Genomic DNA, 23857 nt, shown 5'->3' on the forward strand with positions numbered 1-23857 from the left:
CAGGGTACAACAATTTTATTGTTTATTTCAATAGCTAATAAACATCTGGATCGTTAGAAAAGTCTGGAACTTGAAATAGTCTTAAGTAAATTAAGTGATACTGAACAATCACACTTTTTGGACGAGTAGACAAAGACTTGACTATTTTTTCTCTCTCCAGAGATTAAACTAAGGGTACAGAAAAAATAATGCCAAGATCAACAGATTTTGTAAAAAGCCAATTTGGTAAAGGACATACAGTTGCTTCCATATCATAAAAAATAATGAGTACATTCCACTTATTGTTATGAGCCGCTCAAAATCATGTGGCTTACACACAACACCCTCTAAACTCAACTTCCATTGATTTCCATTTAATCTCTCCCATACAAAGATACAAAATTAAACAGGACCTTATTCAGAATCCAAGTAAACATACAAGGACATGTCAGCTAGAAAAGGAACTTTGCTACTGCAGGAGAATTAATAAGTCAACACAGTCCTTGAATTTTTCATATCAGCCTCATGATGGGAAAACAAATCATTAGCACAACGGTTTTATTTATTCAAATAAAAAAAGGCAGTGCTACATGGCCCATTATTGAAACTTCTGCTCTGCAGCTAACTTTTTTCTTCTTTTCGGTTTTAGTTGTGCTTTTACAAGAAAGTGAAATGAGAGCAAGTTCCCTGAGAGGATTAAACATGTTTAAGGAATATTCCAGGTTCAATACAAGTTAAGCTCAATCCACAGTATTTGTGGCATTGATTACCACAAACAATTATTTTGATTAATCCCTCCTTTTCTTTAAAAAAAAAAAAAAAAAAAGCAAAAATCAAGGTTACAGTGAGGCACTTACAATGGAAGTGAATGGGGCCAATTTTTGGTGGGTTTTAAAAGGCAGAAATGTGATGCTTACAAAAGCACATTTATTTTCCAGTTAAACCTAATGTATTATTTGAGGGTATATGGTGTTACGTCGTCATGCCAACAAAGTTCTAAAATTGGATTTAACTTTACAAAGAAAAGGTTAGATTTTTCTTGTGTTTTTTCCTCTAAAACAGTGAGCATTTTAACATTTACAGACTGGCTCCATTAACTTCCATTGTAAGTGCATCACTGTAACCCAGATTATTGCTTTTATTTTTATTTTTTTTAAAGAAAAGGAGGGACAAGTCAAAATTAATTTGTGTGGCAATCAACATTATGCCACAAATGCTGTAAAATGAGCTTAATGTGTTGGACCCGGAATATTCCTTTAACAAGCGTGATGGAAGGAAAAACTCACACAGGCAGCAGTGCAGCCTGTGAATCGCAGGCTACACAGGTGCATGTTGCACACCACTGTAGCAATGAAAAGATATTTGAGGCAGCATTTAGGGTTCTTCAGATGCCACACTAGTGGAACGTTCTGGAAAACCTCTAGGAACCCTTTTCAGGAATGACAGTCAACATCCACTTTCATTGTATGGAAAAAAGATGCAATGAATGTGAATGGTGACTGAGACTAACATCCTGCCTTATCTTTTATATTTTCTACGTTACGTGTATTTTTTCATTTTTACAATGGGCTCGGTGGAATAACTATTACCACTCTGAATCCTACAAGGTTTTGCTACAACAAAACATTTGTTCTTTTAATTCACATAATTTACTAAACAGATTAAAGGAATATTCCAGGTTAAATACAAGATGAGATCAATCAACAGCATTTGTTGATTACCACAAAAAATAATTTTGACTCGTCACCCCTTTTCTTTAATAATAATAAAAAAAAAAAAAAAAAAGGCAAAAATCAAGGTTACTGTGAGGCACTTACAATGGAAGTCAGTGGCAAAAATGAAAGTGAATGGGGCCAATGTTTGGTAAGTTTAAAGACAGAAATGTGAAGCTTTTAATTTTACAAAAGCACTTTAATTCTTCTTTTAAAACTCATGTATTATTTGAGCTGTAAATCGTTTAAATCATAATTTTGCAGTCATTTTAGAGTTTGTTGACATTACATCATCATTGGCAATGAAGTTGTAAAATTGACTAACTTACAGAAACGGTTAGTATTTCATAACATGATATAAAATCACGTTAACACACATTCTGTCTTGTGGCTATACTTTTGAAATAGTATTTTTATGTTTACGCATTGGCCCCATTCACTTCCATTGTAAGTGCCTCACGGTAACTCAGATTTTAGCTTTTTTTTTAGTTGCTAGTCAAAATTTATTTCTGTGGTAATCGATATTATGCTACAAATGCTGTCAATTGAGCTTAACTTATTTAACCTAGAAAAATTATTTAAAGACTTGGTTCTTTTGCCATCTTTAAATAATAATAAAAAAATAAAAAATAACATCAAACAGATATGTATGGCACCGCCACATTTCATCATGGCTATTAACACTTCACAGCACACATAATTATGTGTTCTAGGCTTATGCGTACAGTTTGTCACTGACGATGCCTATGGCAAACTACATAATCAGTTACAATGGAGCACAAATCAATTAACTATTGACAAACACATATAGTGCCTTGAAAAACATGATCATGACTTCATAGATAACAATGCCTTTAAAACAAAATTAGCAAGCTCCCAAATGCATATCTGTAAAATAAAGGACATCGGAACCATGACAAATCAGTAACATAGTGGAATCAACATGATTGAGTTTGTGTGCCTTGGCACATGTAATACTTTGACGTTTTTTAAGTTTTATGATCTATTAAACAAACTAATCGATCTAACTGCTGGACAACATACTACAAACCAACTGATCATTGATGTCACACAAATCAATATACTGGATGCATAACACAAAGGAACATAACAGCACATTCTTATTTGTTGATCACAGTTAGACCTCTGATCTTAAGACATTGTCACGTGACCTACTGGAAGCACAGGGTTGGGGTAAATTATTCAGGGAGATTCACAGGAAAGCATACCACACAGCAGCATTTGGTTGGCTTAAGGACAGCATCACTCAAATTGTTCAATGCTCAAACGTCTTTACATATCGTTCTATTCATTGAAAAAAAAAAGTAACCACTCCAAAACACACTTGGGGAAAAAAACAAACAAACAAACAAAAAAAAAAACAGTATTCCAATGTTTTTTAAACAGATATGGCAGTGCAAAGATGAGGAGATGCAGCGATTTGCCTTAAGTCGTGTAAAAATGACAAATTGAATTTTGGCATTGAGAATTATGTACAGTTGTAATATCATACAATTGATGTCAGAAGTTTACATACACTTAGGTTGAAGTCATTAAACCTCATTTTTTAACCACTCCACATTAGCAAACTATAGTTTTGGCAAGTTATTTAGGACATCTACTTTGTGCATGACACAAGTAATTTTTCCAGCAATTGTTCAGAGACAGATTGATTCACTTTTAATTAACCACAATTCCAGTGGGTCAGAAGTTTACATACACCAAGTTAAATGTGTCTTTAAGCAGCTTAGAACATTCCAGAAAATGATGTCAAGCTTTTAGACAATTAGCTTTTGAAAGGAAGTGTACTGAATTGGAGGTGTACCTGTGGATGTATTTTAAGGCTTACCTTCAAACTCAGTGTCTCTTTGCTTGACATCATGGGAAAATCAAAAGAAATCAGCCAAGACCTCAGAAACAAATTGTGGACCTCCACAAGTCTGGTTCATCCTAGGGAGCAATTTCCAGATGCCTGAAGGTAACACATTCATCATGGGACAATGCAGCCTTCATACTGCTCAGGAAGGAGACGTATTCTGTCTCCTAGAGATGAATGTATTTTGGTGCGAAAAGTGCAAATCAATACCAGAACAACAGCAAAAGACCTTGTGAATTTGCTGGAGGAAACAGGTAGACAAGTATTTATATCCACAGTAAAACAAGTCCAAACTCGACATAACCTGAAAGGCTGCTCAGCAAGAAAGTCCACATTTCAAAACTGGCATAAAAAAAGTGCACAAGGGGACAAAGATCTTACATTTTGGAGAAATGTCCTCTGGTCTGATGAAACAAAAATTGAACTTTTTGGCCATAATGACCATCGTTATATGTGGAGGAAAAAGGGTGAGGCTTGCAAGCCGAAGAAAACCATCCCAACCATGAAGCATGGGGCTGGCAGCATCATGTTTAGGGGGTGCTTTGCTGCAGGAGGGACTGGTGCACTTCACAAAATAGATGGCATCATGAAGGAAAATTATGTGGAGATATTTAAGCAACAGCTCAAGACATCAGCCATGAATTTAAAGCTCGGTCACAAATGGGTCCTCCAAATGGACAATGACCCCCAAGCTTACCTCCCAAGTTGTGGCAAAATGGCTTAAGGGCAACAAAGTCAAGGTATTGGAGTGGTCATCATAAAGCCCTGACCTCAATCTGATAAGACAATTTGTGGGCAGAACTGAAAAAGCATGTGTGAGCAAGGAGGCCTACAATCCTGACTCAGTTACACCAGTTCTGTCTGGAGGAATGGGCCAACATTCCAGCAACTTATTTTGAGAAATATAGTGGCTACCCAAAACGTTTGACCCAAGTTAAACAAAAATGCTACCAAATACTAACAAATTGTATGTAAACTTCTGACCCCTGGGAATGTGATGAAAGAAATAAAAACTGAAATATATCATTCTCTCTACTATTACTCTGACATTTCACATTCTTAAAATAGTGATCCTAACTGACCTAAGACAGGGAATGTTTTCTACAATAAAATGTCAGGAATTGTGAAAAACTGAGTTTAAATGTATTTGGCTAAGGTGTATGTAAACGTCTGACTTCAACTGTACATAGACGATGTGCATGGCCTTACTTGGCAGGCGGTCACTTTGGGTACAACCCTCTTAAAGGAGGCCATCTCATCTGTATCTGTTATTTGATTGTATGAAAATTGGTACAGGAATGGAAATGGACTATTCAGCACCCTAATTTCAGACCAACTTAAGACTGAATGGAGACCTGAATATTGCTGTCATTTCCTTAATAGCAAAGATAAAGATAGGAAAAAGTGTTTTTGAGAGATAAAACTGGGTTACATATTTGAGGAAAACCCTTTGATGTTTAATGTGCAGATTAGAATAATGGGCTAGACTGTGGGAATGGGCAGAGTCCATTAAGAAATTAGGGAATACTAATGTGCCAAAATAACTGACCATTAATTGCTTCATCTGGCTCAAATGCCCAAACATACATGTTTAGACTAGAAACTGAACAGTAATAAACTAAAAATATTTGCCTCTTTTCAAATAGTGACAAGTGGAAAAATTCCTGAAGTAAATTTTATTTTTAAACAAAAATCACAAACCGGGATTTTCGATTAGGATTCATTTTGTAAATAAAACGAAACAAAAAAATATAATTCAGGTCAGGAAATCAGTATTACATCTGTTGAGTTATACATATGAAACCAAATATTAACAAACAGTTACAATCCTATAATTATAATAGTAATCAAATGCAGATAATAATCGTAGGCTCGCAAAAGGCTGCTACAAAATGATAATACAGTTTTGCCTCAGCCAGTCGGGGGTAGGCTGTTCCTCTCGAGTCCATGATTGCTCGCCAGTGAGCCAAGCACTGGATCAACTGAGATAATGAGCTATCAACCATGGGTCATTCTGAGGTCACCATGGAAACCCCAATTTCCCAAAAGCACAGAGGGATCTGGAATGAAATAAGAATATTGAAAGACAAGGCAAAGTCACTACTGTTACTTAACAAGATGTCCGATTAGAGGTAGGTGGAAAAAATGATTAATATTTCAAAGTATCGTGATGCGTCATGATACTGTATAGATATACTAACTCCAAAAATTGATATTTTTAGCTACATTTTAACATTAATATAAGTCTATAAATTGTTTTTATTTAAAAGGATGTTTATACAGATCCTCCATACAGCTAGACTGCAAGGGTTTTGTATAATGATTAACACACTGGAACCAAGGTATGTTATTCCGTCAAAAACCTTTTATGCAGGCTCTATGATGAAGTAAATTTAGGAAGTTTAGCACTTAAAGGAATATAGCGCATACAATACAACTTAGGGTGCTTTCACACTAGCACTTTTGGTGTGCACTCGGGGTCGAATGACGTCAAAGTTCTGTTTGTTTGGATAATGTGAACACTGTTTTCCGAACTCGGGTGCACACCCGCGAACCACAGCCAGGTCCGCTTGAAAATGTAGTCTGGGATACATGGTTCATGTGAACTCTGGTACGGTTCGCTGCTGATATGAACACAATCGGACCAAATCGCTGAAGTGAACCGCTTGTGATGACGTATAATTTGCGTCTTTGCAGGCTGGTGATCGCAATTATTATGGTATAAAGCATTTCTCCAACCTGCTTGTGTCCAAATACACCACCTTCAGAGAGTAGCTCACATTCTTCACATCTCTTAGAATGCATCCGTGGGTTCGCGGCAGACAAACGCTAACATTCATCACATCATTGCATATTCAATGCATCCGTGAGAGACAAACACAAGTGTCTTTCTGTGCATGGCAATTTTTTGTGGTAAATCCAAAGAAACAGACTTTAATACTTCACTTAACACTAGGGATGCTCCGATCAATCAGCCCACCCATCGGTATTGGCCGATATTCACGACCTATGAATTGACCGGTAATTTGGCCGATCGCATAAACCGATCGCTCATGTTGCAAAAGTTGCGTAGCTCATTTAAGACATCAGCAGCACTTTCATGGCATCACAGAGTGTGGGGAATACTGGCATAGTGTTGTAAGACAACAAACTTGATTCAGCAGTTAAGGACGATGCAGTGGGAGAGGTATTGTGAATATGAAAAGCTTTTGTACTTTACTGTTAATGTGGCACATGCAGAAACAAGCACTCTCGCTCAACATTCCTCATGAGAGAGCGCGTGGTCCCCTCATTATAGTTCAAGCAGCAACAAGTGAAAAATGAACCATTAATACAATCATCCAACTATATCAAAAGGCAGGGAAGGAATTAATAATATAATAATTCTTTATACATTATTAAAGATACCATAATATAATGTATTAAATATAATGCACAAATAAACTAATAAAAAAATAAGGAATAATGATTTAAAGTATTTTTAATTAAAGATTTTTTAATAAGCATTTTAAACTTTTTTTTGTCAGCAAAATCTGGGTTAAGTGATATTACTGGGAAGAGGAAAAATGAATAGTGACAGTGTTCAGAGAGCTTGCATACAGCCAGTTATGACAGAGGTCCTGATAAAAGGTGAAATGATCAGTATCAGTCGATCAGGTGACAAGAAGATCGGTGATTGGTATTGGCTGTACAAATCTTTATTGGAGCATCCCTACTTAATACAGTGACGTCTTCGAGTTGTTACCTAGTTACAGTGGTAAACAGCTGCCGCTTGTACTCACGTTGATGATGTAATCGGTCTGTGGTTCGGACCCAAATAATATGATGTGAACACAGACAGTGCGGGCAGTGGGAGGGGGAGGAAACAAACTCAGGTTCGGTCCAAGCAATTGAACCAAGTGTGAAAGCACCCTTTAGCTCAATTGACAGCATTTGTGGCAAAATATTGATTACCACAACATTTTATTTTGACTTGCCTCTTCTTTTCTTGAAAAATCTGGTTTCAAGTGAGGCACTTACAATGGAAGTGAATAGGAGCCAATCCGTAAACTTTAAATACTCAACTGTTTCAAAAATATAACCACAAGACAAACAATACGCATATTAACATGATTTTAGTGCAATAAAATCACTTACTAACCTTTTCTGTGTAAAGTTATATTACATTTTACAACTTCATTGCCATGACGATGTAATGTCAACAAACCCTAAAATGAGATTTAAACAAATTTACAGCTCAAATAATACATGGGTTTTAAAAAAAGAATTATTGTAAGTGCTTTTATAAAAAAAATAAATTCATATTTCTGTCTTAAACCCCCACCAAAATTGGCCCCATTCACTTCCATTGCACGTGCCTCACTGTAACTTCGATTTGTTTTTGTTAAGAAAATGAGGGACGAGTCGAAATCATTTTTTGTGGTAATCAATATTATGCCACAAATGCTGTCGATTGAGCTTAACTTGTAGTGGACCCGTAATATTCCTTTAAAGGTGCTGTAAGCAATTCTTTTCATGGAAAAGTATGCAAAAAATGTTCCTCCTCCCTTAAAGATATTAATGAAATAAGTGTCCTGAGATATTGGTCTCTGTGACAGCTGTAGAGACTTTGTAAACCGTAAATAAAAATGTATCCGAGGACATTGACGCTTTTCACCTGTCAATCATTTTTCTGCTCTTAGTGTTGTATTTGAAGAGGATCATTGAGGCTTTGATTCATAATATTTGTCAGTTGAGAGTGCTATTGTTGAATTTGACAGGCACAGGAACAAACAATGCTGCTCTTTTGCTCGGTTTTGTTCTCAAAATTATCTTTGGAGGGTGGGGTTTTGAAATGAGGGGCCGTGGCCAATTCAATGGCTCAGTCACGTGAAAGCTTCAGAATGCTAAAATCATTTACAGCACCTTTAAGTCTAACGAGGATGAATAAAAAGTAAGTTAGAAAATGATCGCAATATCTCACAAGTGCAGAATTATCATATATCGATGTAATATCGTCTCACAAGGACCCTGCTGATTTCCACCCCTAATATGGTGTAAATGATGTAGGAATCTCACCATGATAGTGGTTCTTTGTGTGGCTCCTCCTCTTCCTGAACAGCCAATCGTCTGAGCTGACTTTCTTCATCTGGAAATACATACCCACGGCATCCAAAATGAAACACAAGTATTTGATTTAGATGCCATGTAAAACCTATCCAAATACAATTTAAACTGCCAAAGAATACTGAGCAAACACAATGTCTTAAAAAGGAAAACAGAAAAAGTCCTACCACATGGGTTTCCTTCAACATCGTCTAGGAGGTTGGCAGTGGAGTTGGCTGTGCCCAATCTGGGAGAGTGGAGTCAAAGTAAACAGCAGACAACAAATTTACTGAACTGAAAACAAGGTCAAGCTACTGTGCCAAGAATCATATATAACATTTGCTGGGGCATTCACAGCCTTTTCAGCACAAAATCGAAAAGCCACTACACTGATTGTACTAATATGCTGCTTACCAGTATAAAAAAATAAATAAAAAAAAGAGCATCATGACTAAACCGTTATCAAATATTGAATAGATCTCGAAATATATCATTGTGTGCCAATTTCTGCACATTTTATGCTTTCTCAAACCATATTTTGATTTTATACGATGTCATATGTGTTCTGATCATACTGTGTTAAATTAGTTTGACATATTCCTGGTACATGCCGAAGGATACGAATGATGCCGCAACAATGTTCTTCTTTTAGACTTCCTTCGCTTCGTCTTTTCTGAGAACCCTCTGGCGATTTCAAACAGCTTCTTCCTGGTTGCTGCAGATGAAAATGCAACAGAAACGATAAGAAGTTCTGTACGTTAAATCCTAAATCTTCAAGTGGACCTGGACACTTTGAGAGAGCCTTACATTTTCCCATGTGCTTTAGCTTGTCTCTAAACAGAGCGTCATCTGAGACTGCTGTGCATGCTTCTACGGATCCAGAAGCATAGTGGTCACCTGTTTTTGTGAAAAAAATAAAATAAATAAATATGTAAAAGGATCAAGTGCCTCATGAATTTCCATTAAAGGGGACCTATTACGCAAAATTCACTTTTACATGGTGTTTGAACATAAATGTGAGTCGGCAGTGTGTGTACACAACAACCCTACAATGTTAAAAGTCCACCCACTCCTCTTTCTTATATTTCTATTAATCTAAAACAGTGTCTCAAAGTGACTGGTTTTCATTTCTGCTCTAACGTGACATCACGATAGAGCTGGCCTCACCCACGACTGGTGATGGACTCCACCCTATTATCATAGATCCTCCCCTGAGTGAGCTACAGACAGTTTGCCATTTTTTTCCACGCTGGAGCAGCTACGGTGAGAAGAATAATGTCTAAGTGTTCTGTTGTTTGCTGTAAAAGTGAACATAAGAGTCTTCATGTTCTCCTGGCATCAGAGCCACTGAAGACGCAGTGGACAAGTTTTGTTTTTGAACAAAAAACAAAAACAAGTTTTGCCCCAAAACATACCAAAATTCGTGTATGTTTGTGCAAATCATTTTACACCGGACTGCTTTGTGAATGAGGGTCAATATAAAGCAGGATTTTCCAAAAATTTTATTCTCAAGCATGGATCAGTACCAACTGTTCTTGTTCCAGCTTTATATCCTGAAGCTGTAAGTATCGCACTTTATATTTTGTGAATGTTTGCAAATCGCCTTTCCAAATGTGCTTGTTAGCTGATTCCACAGCTAATGCAGCTAAAGTTACCATTGTCTCTGATTGTATTCACGGAGACCAGAGCTATGTCGTTATTTTTACGCTCACTGTCTGTATAATAATAGGGGGCGGGGAGCAGCAGCTCATTTGCATTTAAAGAGACACACACAAAAACAGCGTGTTTTTGATTCCACCCAAAAAGAGGCATTTACAACATGGTATAATAAATGATTCGTGGGGTATTTTGAGCTGAAACTTCACAGACACATTCTGGGGACACCCGAGACTTATATTACATCTTGTAAAAAGGGCAATAATAAGTCTCCTTTAAAGGGATAGTTTAACTTCCAATTTCAGAATGTGAAAGTGGAGATTTATAGTAAAAAAGGACTGAAATTTTGATCTGTTTCTCACCTCCACCTATCATATTGCTTCTAAAGACATATTTAACCACTGGAGTCATATGAATTACTTTTATGGTGAACTATCCCTTTATTACGCTTTGGCCTGTACAGACTGAAAAGACATTACAGTAATACATCTAGGTTGCCAGTGCATTGAAATATGCTTGCTAAGGTGTTCTGGTGATTGCAAAGTAGTTGCTTACTGGCCCAAATAAAAAAGAGCCCAAATCTCTATGACATTCTGGTCCCTAGATATGGCTCATGTCCCCTCCTTCAAAGTAAATTAATAATATTTTTGCCTGTTTGATTGTCTTCCAGGAGAAAACTGCAAGTCTGATTGTACACATCTAAACAGAGGGTTTTAAAAATGTACATTATGCACACAAAGTGGGACATACATGCTCACACACACACAAGCATGCACAGACACAGTTAAAAGTGAATGATATCTACCTGTGGAGTTCTCTACGCTAGCTGATGAATGACTGGATTTGGATTTCTTTGACTCGTATTTCAATCGATCTGCAACAGAGATAGCAGGTGTTATGGAAAGAAGGCCTGGTACTTTGACGTTCCGCATTCAACGAGAACATGAAATAGTCTAATGAGGATAGTTTCTATAAAAAGAAGATTGAGACATATCTAGCTGTGAGACTAGCTGTGCATAAAAGCACAATAAGTATCAACTTAACCCTAACCCTAAATCTCGATGTGATAGACACTGCTAATGGCCTTGCAGAAAAACTAAACAGTTGCTGTCAATTTTCTTAACTGGCTAAGTAAATCAGCACTATAATTCACTCTTTAGGATTTGTGTAGGTGGAACGGTGAAAGGAGTGGAAGCTCGGCTGTCCCGTTTAGTGTGTGGGCAAGTGTCTTCCTACCTCTTTCCAAGGCAATGAGGAACTCTCGGTTCCTCTGTAGCTCTTTCATGAACTCCTCGTTCTGTAGGAAGAGAGCAATGCGCTCGTCCTCCAAGTATTGCTTCAGTTTGCGCTCCTGCTCAGAAGCTCCGCTTGTTCCTGCAGCCGCTGCCACAGTCGTGGCCTTCTGGGGCACTGAGGAACAAGAGGAGGAAGATGGCTGGGAAATGCTACTCTGAGAGCCCTGCAGAACAGTAAAATTAGGGAAATTTATAAAAACATTAGACTCTTAATGAAACTCATGATAAAGTCAACAACTGAAAGTAAAACTGTTACACTTGAAGTGTTGGGTTTTAGCTCAGTTCCCTTTAATCAGATTTTTATAAATAAACAGTTCCTGAAAACATTTAAGGAGAACCACTTGTCTACAGCAATTAGGTTAGATGCCAAAACGACTTTTAAACACAAGAATTTCTAGTCCTCCAACTAGAACTGTTCCCATTATGCGATAATAAATGCATAGAGAAAAAAGCATGGTATTTCTGGCCTCAAACAGGAAAAAAAACATGTCCATGTATTTTCACATTATGATATAAAAACATTTGAGGTGAAACTATGCTTACTTGTCATGAAAATATCATTTCATTTACATTTAGTCATTTAGCAGACACATTTATTCAAAGCGACTTACAAATGAGGAACATAGCAAGTAATTTGTTGTACAAAAGACAAAGTCAACAATATCTGTAGTATCGCACTGTCAAGTTCTTAAAGTGGCTGGAGTATTAAAGAAGCTAGCGTAAAAGAAATAAACAATATTATTTTTTGTAATGTTGTTAAATATTAAGTGCATTTAATGTGGATTGGTTTATTGCTCACGGAACAGAAGTGTTTTAAGCTGGTTCTTGTTGAGATGGTTTCAGCAGATTATGTGGAGGTTGGAAGCTCATTCCACCACAGAGGAACAGAGAAAGTGAATGATCATGAAATAGACTTTGTGGCTTTTTGTGATGGGACTACCAGGTGCCACTCATTCATTGACCGCAGAGAGCGAGTTGGGACATAGAGCTAGAGAAGTGAATTGAAGAGGGTGCTGTTCCACAGGCTGTCGTGAAGGCCAGAGTCAAAGCCTCGAATTTGATGCGGGCAGCAAGAGGTAACCAGCGGAATGAAATCAATAGTGGGGTGATGTGAGCCCTCTTTGGCTGATTGAAGACCAGACATACTGCTGCATTCCAGATCATCTGCAGTGGCTTAATCATGCTAGCTGGGAGGCCAGCAAACAGAGCATTACAGTAGTCCAGTCTTGAAATGACCAGAGCTTGGACTGGAAGCTGTGCAGCATATTCAGGAAGGTCTGATTTTCTGATGTTGTTAAGTGCGAACCAGCAAGACCAGGCAGTTTAATGAGATGTGGGCAGTAAAGTTAAGCTGGTAATCTACCACTACTCCCAGTTTCCGAGCTGTCCTGGTTGGCTGGGATCACATTGCAGGCCTTTAAAATGTTCTTGAAAAACTGACCCTATTAATAACAAACACTCTTCTTCACATTAAGCATGTTGGCTTTCTGTGTGAGAATTGCAGTAGCACAAGAATGTCATACTGTCAAATAGTGAATACCAAATACTCACTGGCAGCATTGCTTTATGCTTGAACTTTCTTAAGATGGACAGCTGTATATGTACAAATTAACAAGGATGCCATTATAGTTAGTTTGACCATTCAGAGTATGATATGGCATAAGAAACACCACATTGGGCTCCCTGCTGTATTGCATTAGCATGTTTTAATACTCAAACTCCTGGGTAATAGTGCTTTAATATCCCTGAAAAGAAAAAGGGCTGGAGCAAATCAAAAGGCCCAAACTCCACAATATCAGTGACATTTATAGCTTCAAGCAGTTTTTGGACAGAACACCCTGAGGATGCATTAAAAACAGCTTGAGATCAAAGTTTGCACTAGATAACCAAGAATACAAATGGATTTTAAACTGGCTTACAGGATTACATCTCCCAGGCTGAATTTCAGTCCCTAAACAAGGGTAAAAGTGGCTATGAGACACCATAGCCAGTTATTTCATGTTAAATGCTCACCTGTATACTGTCCAATTGTTGAGGCAGGATTCGTAGGAAGTCATCAGGCAGGTTGCCAAGTAACGGTGGATTCCAGTTTTTGTAACCTTGAACTTGCCTTTGTCCTGGAGGAGGCTGGGCCTCAAACCTGAAGGAAAGCAGAGGTAAAGATCAGACAGGATACACCCTCTGTCATTTATTTAAATGACAACTCACATGGAACAATGCAAACATCTGTCTTATAACTCAATTACAGCTCCAACAGTGTATCTGACCCCTTGAATGTGTCTGAATTTATGGAGACTGTGGAAACTGTCTGTGGATAAATTGGATTTCATGGATGTTGGCTATCACCCGTGGTTGTGTTGAACCACGTATGGCTCAACTGAAATTGCAGTTTGGTTTATGGACACCAGGGGGCATCAATTACAGAACTGTGACTAAAATGAACAAGTAGTCTTGAGACCAGTGATGACCGCATTACATGTTTCCAAGACCAATATTTCTAGCATTCTTTTAAAATTGTTTTCAAACCCTTTTTAATCCTTTTTAGTTTTAAAGGGATAGTTCACCAAATATAAGAAATTAATCATCATTTACTCTCCCGTGTGACTTTTTTCTGTGAAAAGTTTATTGCTCATTTTTGCATACAATGAAAATGAAGGTTGTCAGTTCCTAACAGTCTAACATTTTGTTTTGTGTTCCACAGAAGAAAGAAGGTCATTTAAGTTTGAATTACAATGATGGTGAGTAAATGGTAACAAAATGTTAATTTTTGGGTAAACTATCCCTTTAAAGTGTTTGGATTTGTGGAAGGAATGATTACTAGAGAACATCAAAGTGTTTTTTAACCTGGGTGGAGGGTCAGGAGGGGCATCGGGGTATTTCCTGTCATATATGTGCATGTCATATGTTGGCGGGGAGTAGACTGGGGGCGGCTCCTCATCTGAGCTGTCCGGCTCGAGAGTCCGCTCTAGAATCTGATAAAGGTGAAAGCATAACACTAAACTCAGAGCAAATGTGTGAGGAAATGTAATTAGAGGCTTTCCATTGAAAAAACACAAAAAAGACAATGGGTCTCATTTCCTACTAACTGCATACATAGGAAAAATACATTTTAGACTCCCAAACATTACTTTTGCAAATAGAAAAGATTAGAATAGAAGAACAGGGCGCTCTGCAACAGATAGCATTGCCCCCACAGAGCATCAAGTCAGTCTGGGATTACATGAAGAGACAGAAGCAATTGAGACAGCCTAAATAGTTAGAAGAACTGTGGTGAATTCTCAAAGAAGCCTGGTACTTCCTATCTGCCAACAACCAAGAAAAACTGTGTCCAGGTGTACCTAGGAGAATTGGTGCTGTTTTAAAGGCAAAGGCGGCCACACCAAATACTGATTTAGCTTTTTTAGGTTTACTGGACTTTGTATGATGTTAACTGACAAATGAAAACTCTTTATGGCATTATTTCTGAAGACATCCTCACTATGCAAGTGCCTAAAACTTTTGCACAGTACTGTACATTTAAATTTGTTCTTACACTTGTTCTACTATTGATGAATAAGGATTATTCTAAATTATTTATTTATTTTCTCCCCAATTTGGAATGCCCAATTCCCAATGCGCTCTAAGTCCTCATGGTGGCGTAGTGACTCGCCTCAATCTGGGTGGCGGAGGATGAATCTCAGTTGCCTCTGCATCTAAGATCATCAATCTGCGCATCTTATCACATGGCTTGTTGAGCGCGTTACTGCGGAGACATAGTGTGTGTGGAGGCTTCACGCTATTCTCCACGGAATCCACGCACAACTCACCGTGCGCCCCCCCCGTGAGCGAGAACCACACATTATAGCAACGAGGAGGTTACCCATGTGACTCTACCCTCCCTAGCAACCGGGCCAATATGGTTGCTTAGGAGACCTGGCTTGAGTCACTCAGCACGCCCTGGATTCGAACTTGCAACTCCAGGGGTGGTAGTCAGCATCAATACTCGCTGAGCTACCCAGGCCCCAGCTGCAGTTTTTAATATAGGTTGGCCTAGACTATATGTGATCCTGTTTTGGACCTCTCATTAGCCAACTATGCATTTTTTTTGCAGAAGCAATCTCAGATTATATATATAAAACATTTTGGTTTAGCACAAACCATATTTCGAAGGGTACTTGTGGTTCTGAATTGGTTCGAAATGTTACATTTAGAAACAAATGTTGGTTCCAAATCCTAAATTTTGAAAAAATAAAAGTGCCAACTTCATGAATTATGGTTTCTGTGTGAATACGTTCAGACAGGTTTTTTTTTTCCTTCTCACAAATACATGTGTATGCACAGTTAGTAAATGGGACCCAATGAGCAAGAGAGAGTCAATGAGATTTCCATTATAACGATGCAATCATTATCATTAGCCAGCTATAAAACATGCATTAATAGTATTTAGATCTTTGGTACAAAGTAAAGAATCCTCAATTTATTTTTATGGAATCTTTGTCGCTCAATGCTTGCGGTGACTTTCATACAGAAAGATAAGCTTGTTGAGCTATAAAGTACAGCACATATGCATGCTGTTCCAACACATCCCCATCTAAACAGACGATTATAAATAATGCAAGTTTTAAAAGCAGCTACACATAGAATCATGGTAGAACATATCAACAAAATGCATTGCAGTTTATGCTTCACTTAGGGTTGAATCGAAGTCTAATGGTAGAGCATCTCCACTGGGCCATGATGCAGATGGTTAGTGTGCACATACACAGACAGAGAGACCATAATGTGTCTCAGATTAGTCTCAAAGACCCAGCACTGACATAATAAAGATATTGGTTATTATACGCTGCATTAACAATGTGAAAAGGTGTGAGAGAAAGCCAGACAAAACCTGGCAAATGTTTCTGTAGATATGTTCATGACCCATTTCACACATTTCCGATTATGACTTTCTGTCTGCTCTGATCTTTTGCTAGTGATGACATTGGACCTGTTAGTTTGGGCAGTACAGTCAATATAAGGGATTTCTATATCGTAACTGAAAGCATATTCAAAAATACACAAGGGGCGGGTGGCTGCGTAGAGTTTCCTGAATGATGGGCATTTCATCTTTGCCGAATTCTACAGGCACAAATTCCACATGGGCCTGCTCATTATGACAGAGTGTTGGGCAACTGGTTACCCCGAAGAAGTGAAACATAACAGGTGTTAAAGGGCACTGACCTCTGGTGGGATACTGTCGTCTGAATCAGAACTGTCATCTGAGCCCTGCCCGTCAATGCTCATCTGCAGGAGCTGATCGATGGTGGCGTCTACAGCTCCGTTGTTGGAGCGGAGCACGCACTCTATCACCTCATAGTCCATGCTGGGGAACATGGTTTTAAAGTCCTCCATGGCCTGGTTGAACTCCAGCCGTCGAACTTGCCGGTTGGGCCTGGTATTGTTGAGATCGCCTGCTCCTGAGCCTCCGCCACCCCGAGACCCTCCATTACTGCTGCTGCGTCGGAAAAGGCTGGTCATCCTATGACCAACGCGCCCACGCAGGAAACGATGGCACTGAGGTCAAATGTTGCCCGAGGTCTCCAACTCCCAGTAACTTTCTCAGTCTCTCCCTCTCTCTCTCTCTCTCTCTCTCGTGATTCTTTAGTTTTGCCTGCAATGATTCAAACTCACTTTTTCATCATTGCGAAAACAATCTAGTCCATGGGAGAGAGAGAAATCCAATATTTCTCTTCTTTTGCTCGTTAAGCTGTATCCAACATAGCAGTACGGAATCACTGGTGCGGAGAAGGTAGATGTTTAGGTCTTTAGTATGCTAACATCCAAGACGTAGTGTCCAACAGTGCAATCTCCCCATTAGCTCAGGTTCAAACTGAAAACAAATACAGAAACAAGCAGTTAACAAGGATCTGAATTGAAACGGTTCATTAAAGCAACCTTTGACTGTCAAACATAAACTGTTTAATGGTCTGAATGAATATTTCTCATTGGCTCGCCCTGGAGACCAAAAGACCCCTATTTGGTTGCTAGTTATGGCCACACATGCTGCTACAAAGTCATCTATCCCTGAGGGACAGATATAATGACATAAGCAAAAAAAAAAAAAAAAGCAGATGAAAGATGAGAAAGTGAACTACAATGTGACTAATGAGTAGAACTAAACTCTAGGGTTGGAAATAAATAAAAAGGTGAGAAATCCAGGGGCTGGATGACTGTAAGGATATCCAAATACATAATACTGAAAAGTCACAAGGTCTCATTACCCTACAAAGTTCATTACATTACATATAAATTTCTGCATTTGGCAGACGCTTGTATCCAAAGCGACTTACAGTGCATTCAAATGTATAAATTTTTTCAATTTGTGTGTTCCCTGGGCATCGACCCCATGATCTTGGTGCTGCAAGCACAATGCTCTACCAATTGAGCTACAGGAACAAGTTCACTGTAAATAAATTAGGGAAGATCAGTAAATCCCCATAGAGGGCAGGAGTCTTCAACTTTTTTTAGGTCAATGATATGAAGGTAAAATAATGCCTAAATGATTTGTATGCACAGAGTGAGATTTGTGAATGCGTAAATCAAATGGCAAGTGAAATTTGTTTTGCGTGTGCACAGAATGCTTTGTAAAGGTGGAAATCAAGTTGTAAAAGTAAGAAAAACAAGTTAGCAATACTTTAATGCTTTGCACAAGTGTAATTCATGTGTTGTGAATCCGTAATTTCATATTAACACAGAGTAAATGAGGCCTGTATTCTTCTGACTGACTTTTTTTCCACGCTTACACTTTTGGCATTGCAAACGTGTAAATGACTTGTGTTTGTGGCATAAATATTTTCCAGAAATAATCCGACATACACTGTTCTGTCTCCCCTTTGTTGTGCTCACACTTTTGGCACAAATGTTTCACTGAAAAGAGTTTTGCAAGCGAGAGGGGGAAGGCGGGTCTACCTGCTTCTAGTAACCAATCAAATTAGGTTTTCCTTGATCAGTTTACTCTGACCTGATTGGTCTAAGAACGTGACAGACAGCTTTTTCTTCATATGGCTCAGCGTCCTGCCTCTCTTAAATATTAAACTTAAGTATTAATACATACACAGTCTTTTATTGCGTGAAAAGTTGAGCTGACACCGTTTATTGACATAAATATGAAACTCAATCTGGTGTTCAAATGTTTCTTTTTGTTGCTGTCATTATTTTAATTATATTTTAATTACTTTGTATTATCATTGGCATGGCAAACGGGTGGATGGATGGAACTTGCTGGTATCATAGAACTCATTCTAGAAAATTTATACAAGTAAACTATTTACCTATCTGTTCAGAGAGTTTCGTTTTATATGGCTCACTTAATACATTTGTTTTCTAGCATGAGTTCCATGATACCAGCTAATTCATCAAAATGCCTCGTCAATGATAATTAAAAGTAAATATAATTAAAATAATGAACAGCAACAAGAAACATTTAAAAACCAGATTGAGAATCATATTTATATCAATAAACGGTGTCTGCTCAACTTTACTCACAATAAAAGTTTTTTTCCTCCTCCCCTTTTTCTCCCCAATTTGGAATGCCCAATTCCCAATATGCTCCAAGTCCTCGTGGTGGTCGCCTCAATCCGGGTGGAGGAGGATGAATCTCAGTTGCCTCCGTGTCTGAGACGTCAACCCACACATCTTATCACGTGGCTTGTTGAGCATGTTACCACAGAGACAGTGCATGTGGAGGCTTCACGCTATTCTCTGCGGCATCCACGCACAACTCACCACGCGCCCACCAAGAGCGAACCACATTATAGCGACCACGAGGAGGTTACCCCATGTTACTCTACCCTCCCTAGCAACCGGGCCAGTTTGGTTGCTTAGGAGACCTGGCTGGAGTCACGTCCTGGATTCAAACTCGCGACTCCAGGGTTGGTAGTCAGCGTCTTTACTCGCTGAGCTACCCAGGCCCCCCACAATAAAAGTTTAATATTTAAGAGAGGAGAGATGCCCAGAGGAATGACGCTGAGCCTTATGAAGAAGCTATCTGTCACATTATTAAACCAATCAGGTAAGAGTAAACTGGTCAAGGAAAACCTCATTTGATTGGTTACTAGAAACAGGTAGACCCGCCTTCCCCCTTGTGCTTGCAAAATTCATGCCAAAAGTGAGCACAACAAAGGGAAGATGGAACAGTGTATATCGGATTATTTCAGGAAAATATTTATGGCACAAACAAGTCATTTACACGTTTGCAGTAGTTTATTTTACACATACAGACTAATTCTATGTGGGGAATCCATTTTGCTGTTCTTTAAACGCTTTCTTTGCTTGCATATCGCTGATTATAGGTTTGCAATGTTTTTGCCCATGTTTATTAGTGCCTGACCGATTTATCGGTTGGCCGAAATCAGCCTTTCACCGATACATCGGTATCTGCGTATATGTTTACCGATATGAAAACCTTTTTTCAGAACATATAATGCAGAAAACAATGCTTGAATTGGTGTCATAACGTAGTTTGTCCAGCAGAGCTAACTCCAACTCCATTGTTTACAGATCTGAGCTGACAGAGGCTCTGAAGACAGGGCGGAGTTAAACGGTGCTGGGTTAAGCGGTGTCTTCTTGGTAAGTTGCTAACTAGTTTGTAAAATACATACTGGAAAGTTAACAAACAATGACCCCATCATTTTCCGTTTTCAATATAACTAATATAATGTTAACCTTGTCCCTGACAACCATGTCACTCATGTCTGTTTGCTGTTAGCCAGTTTTAGTTTGTCAGTGCAGTCAGTAATGTAGCAGATTGAAAGGTAAACATCAGAGCATCTTTTTGCAGCTCAGCAGACAATGGTGCGGTAGTGGATTTTGTCTGTTGAGTGTTGATTTCATGCTATGTTGTTACCTAGTTGGCGAGATGCAATGCTGGAAAGTAAATGAAGTCCATCTTTTACTCTCCATGACAATGAGCTTATAGCTAATTAGCTAACCACGTAACTACTTTCATTGCTTGTCAGATGAGTGGAAGCTAATGTGTAAACATGTATTCACTAAACTGTTTTGTTCAGGATTCACAGCTTGGTACCCCCTTCAACCAAACAATTCCAGTCGATGCATTTATCAAATGTAATATTTAAGTCTGGTTTTCCACCATTGAAAGTTTCCCTTGAACTTGTATAGCAGAATAAGCTGCCGCTGTTTATCTCTTGACTAGGCAGGTGTAAATGCTTGTTTTTCAACCTGTCCCTAACTGACTGGCAGTATTAAAATAGTCAGCATTTGACTGATACTAAACAGTAATACTGATGTTTATTTAGCTATTTATTGTAGTTTTATTTATTCTTTATTTAAATGGTCAGTAACTGACTGATACAGAACATACAGTACTGATGTTTAAGCTATTTATTGTATTTTTATTTATTCTTTATTTTCTCTGTGTTCATTTCTAGAATTTGTTGACAATGTATAATAATAATGTCACATATTCTTTGATAAAATATTTATTTAAGAAAGCAGCCTTCTGAGTACATTTGCATAGTCATATCAGTGGAAAATCAGTGCACAATCCACACAGAAAAGTTCTGTTTTCATTCTAGCTCAAAACTTAACTATATCGGGCACCATATAGGTAATCGGTGAATTTTCCCCCTCTAAAATCAGTATCTGTCTCAAATCCCGTATCGGTCGGGCTCTAATGTTTGTGCAAAAACAGTGCCAAAAGTTCAAGCTAAAAAAAAAAAAAATAAAAAAAAAGTCAGAAGTAATATAGACCACATTTACACTGTGTTAAAATGAAATTGCAAATTTGCAACACATGAATTACACAAAGCATTAAAGTATTGCTAATATTTTTTTCTTACGCTTGCAACTTGATTTACACCTTTACAAAACCTTCTGTGCGCATGCAATTAATTTTTACGCTTTTAACCTCGTTTACATTTTTTACAAATCTTACACTGCATTTGCAAATCATTTAGGCACTATTTTACCTTCATACAATGTCCCCTGGGTGGATATAGAGATGGAGCAGGGACCCTGTAACAAACTGTATAAAACTAAATGTTGCATTTTAAGCCATATAATAACATACAAATATGCATTTGGTAAACACTTTCGTGAAACGCAACTTACAGTGCATTGAAAATGTACATTTTGTTTATCAGTGTGCTTGTTCCCTGGGAATCGAACCCATGACCTTAGCGATTGCTAGCGCCATCCATCAGTTAGGCTAAAAGAAAAAATAGTACCATATTAATGTATTTAAATACTTTGTGAGGCTTATATTGCAAATTCATTTAAATAATAATGTAGAAAATCATATACTTGCGAATTACATTTTTATTTTAATTTAGCTTCTTTGACTTTAAAAAACAAACAAACACATTTTCATAAATACTAGTTTGAGATAAAGCAATAAAATGGCATGCCCCCTGCAGTTTTCACATAACATAGCTCAGCTTAAGTAGCAGCAGCACTAGTTTGCATGAACCATGGTGAGTCAAGACTACTGAAATTATCACACATGTAGCAGGCATAGCTCGCTGACATATAAGTTTATGAAAAAGCCAAGTTGAGCTTACCTCAAACAGAGTTAGGCCAGGCCAGATTAGCACTAATCAGTGTCTACGAAACCACAGAGCGAGACTGTATAATGGTTAAGATCAAGGAGCAACCGCATCATTTGGAATGATCTTAGCTCAATAAACTGGTCTGCAAGAAAGAAGGGCTGTAGGGTGCCTTTGACTCCAAGACTTTTGATTTAACCGAGTAAGACTTTACTTCAGCCAGTTTTTCCCTAAAATAACCATATACAATATTATAAAGTTTGCTGTGGAGAAGATACACTCACCGAGCACCTTTTTTTTTAGGAACACTATGGTCCTAATAAAGTGCCCGACGTGGTCTTCTATTGTTGTAGCCCATCCGCCTCAAGGTTCGACGTGTTGTGCATTCCGAGATGCTATTCTGCTCACTAAAATTGTACAGAGTGGTTATCTGAGTCGCCGTAGTCTTTGTCAGCTCGAACCAGTCTGGCCATTCTCTCATCAACATGGCGTTTCCCTCCTTAGAACTGCCACTCACTGGATGTTTTTTGTTTTTGACACAATTCAGAGTAAACTCTAGAGACTGTTGTGAGTGAAAATCCAAGGAGGTCAGCAGCTACAGAAATACTCAAACCAGCCCATCCGGCATCAACAATTATGCCATGGTCAAAATCACTGAGATCAAATTTTTTCCCCATTCTGATGGTTAATGAGAATATTAACTGAAGCTCATGACCCGTATCTGCATGATTTTATGGATTACACTGCTGCCACATGATTGGTTTAGATAATCACATGAATAACTAGGTGTGCAAGTGTTCCTAATACAGTGCTCATTGCGTGTATACACTACACTCTATGTTCATATCTGCATTGTCATAGTAAATGTTTTTTTACAACGTACATGCTGCAGTTAGCTTATAAGTAACTTTGTATTTCATGAATTAGTCAATTATTTCGTTTCTTATCCTAGATAACCTGTATCGTATATAAACTCAGCAAAAAAAGAAACGTCCCTTTTTCAGGACACTGTATTTTAAAGATAATTTAGTAAAAATCCAAATAACTTTATAGATCTTTATTATAAAGGGTTTAAACAATGTTCTCCATGCTTGTTCAATGAACCATAAACAATTAATGAACATGCACCTGTGGAAAGGTTGTTAAGACATGAACAGCTTACAGACGGTAGGCAATTAAGATCACAGTTATAAAAACTTAGGACACTAAAAAGAGACCTTTCTACTGACTCTGGAAAAACACCAAAAGAAAGATGCCCAGGGTCCCTGCTCATCTGTGTGAACGTGCCTTAGGCATGAGGACTGCAGATGTGGCCAGGGCAATAAACTGCAATGTCCGTACTGTGAGATGCCTAAGACAGCGCTACAGGGAGACAGGAAGGACAGCTGATCGTCCTCGCAGTGGCAGACCATGTGTAACGACACCTGCACAGGATCGGTCCATCCGAATATCACACCTGCGGGACAGGTACAGGATGGCAACAACAACTGCCCGAGTTACACCAGGAACGCACAGTCCCTCCAACAGTGCTCAGACTGTCCGTGATAGGCTGAGAGATGCTGGACTTGTAGGTCTTTTGTAAGGCAGGTCCTTACTAGACATAATCGGAAACAACATCGCCTATGGGCACAAACCCACCTTCGCTGGACCAGACAGGACTGGCAAAAAGTGCTCTTCACTGATGAGTCGCGGTTTTGTCTCACCAGGGTGATGGTTGGACTCGTGTTTATC

The 23857-nt window shown here is 38.4% G+C and overlaps 1 protein-coding gene across 3 annotated transcripts in view; it reads right to left on the minus strand.

Moving 5' to 3' along the window:
* Positions 1 to 23857, minus strand: part of LOC127422207 (CUE domain-containing protein 1-like) — a 45975-nt gene continuing 22118 nt past the window's right edge. Inside the window, exons 2-12 of one of the 3 annotated variants that reach the window (XM_051665540.1) lie at positions 21693 to 21789; positions 16803 to 17451; positions 14448 to 14575; positions 13617 to 13743; positions 11545 to 11767; positions 11114 to 11182; positions 9460 to 9549; positions 9274 to 9367; positions 8841 to 8899; positions 8626 to 8695; positions 1 to 5627 (exon numbers count right to left, since the gene is read on the minus strand). In XM_051665540.1, coding sequence (XP_051521500.1) covers position 5627; positions 8626 to 8695; positions 8841 to 8899; positions 9274 to 9367; positions 9460 to 9549; positions 11114 to 11182; positions 11545 to 11767; positions 13617 to 13743; positions 14448 to 14575; positions 16803 to 17099 — 1158 coding nt within the window. In that variant the 5' untranslated portion in view covers positions 17100 to 17451; positions 21693 to 21789 and the 3' untranslated portion in view covers positions 1 to 5626. The other 2 variants (XM_051665538.1, XM_051665539.1) reach the window with 2 other exon arrangements.

This window comes from Myxocyprinus asiaticus, chromosome 31 (assembly GCF_019703515.2).
Source record: "Myxocyprinus asiaticus isolate MX2 ecotype Aquarium Trade chromosome 31, UBuf_Myxa_2, whole genome shotgun sequence".
Classification (NCBI taxonomy): domain Eukaryota; kingdom Metazoa; phylum Chordata; class Actinopteri; order Cypriniformes; family Catostomidae; genus Myxocyprinus; species Myxocyprinus asiaticus.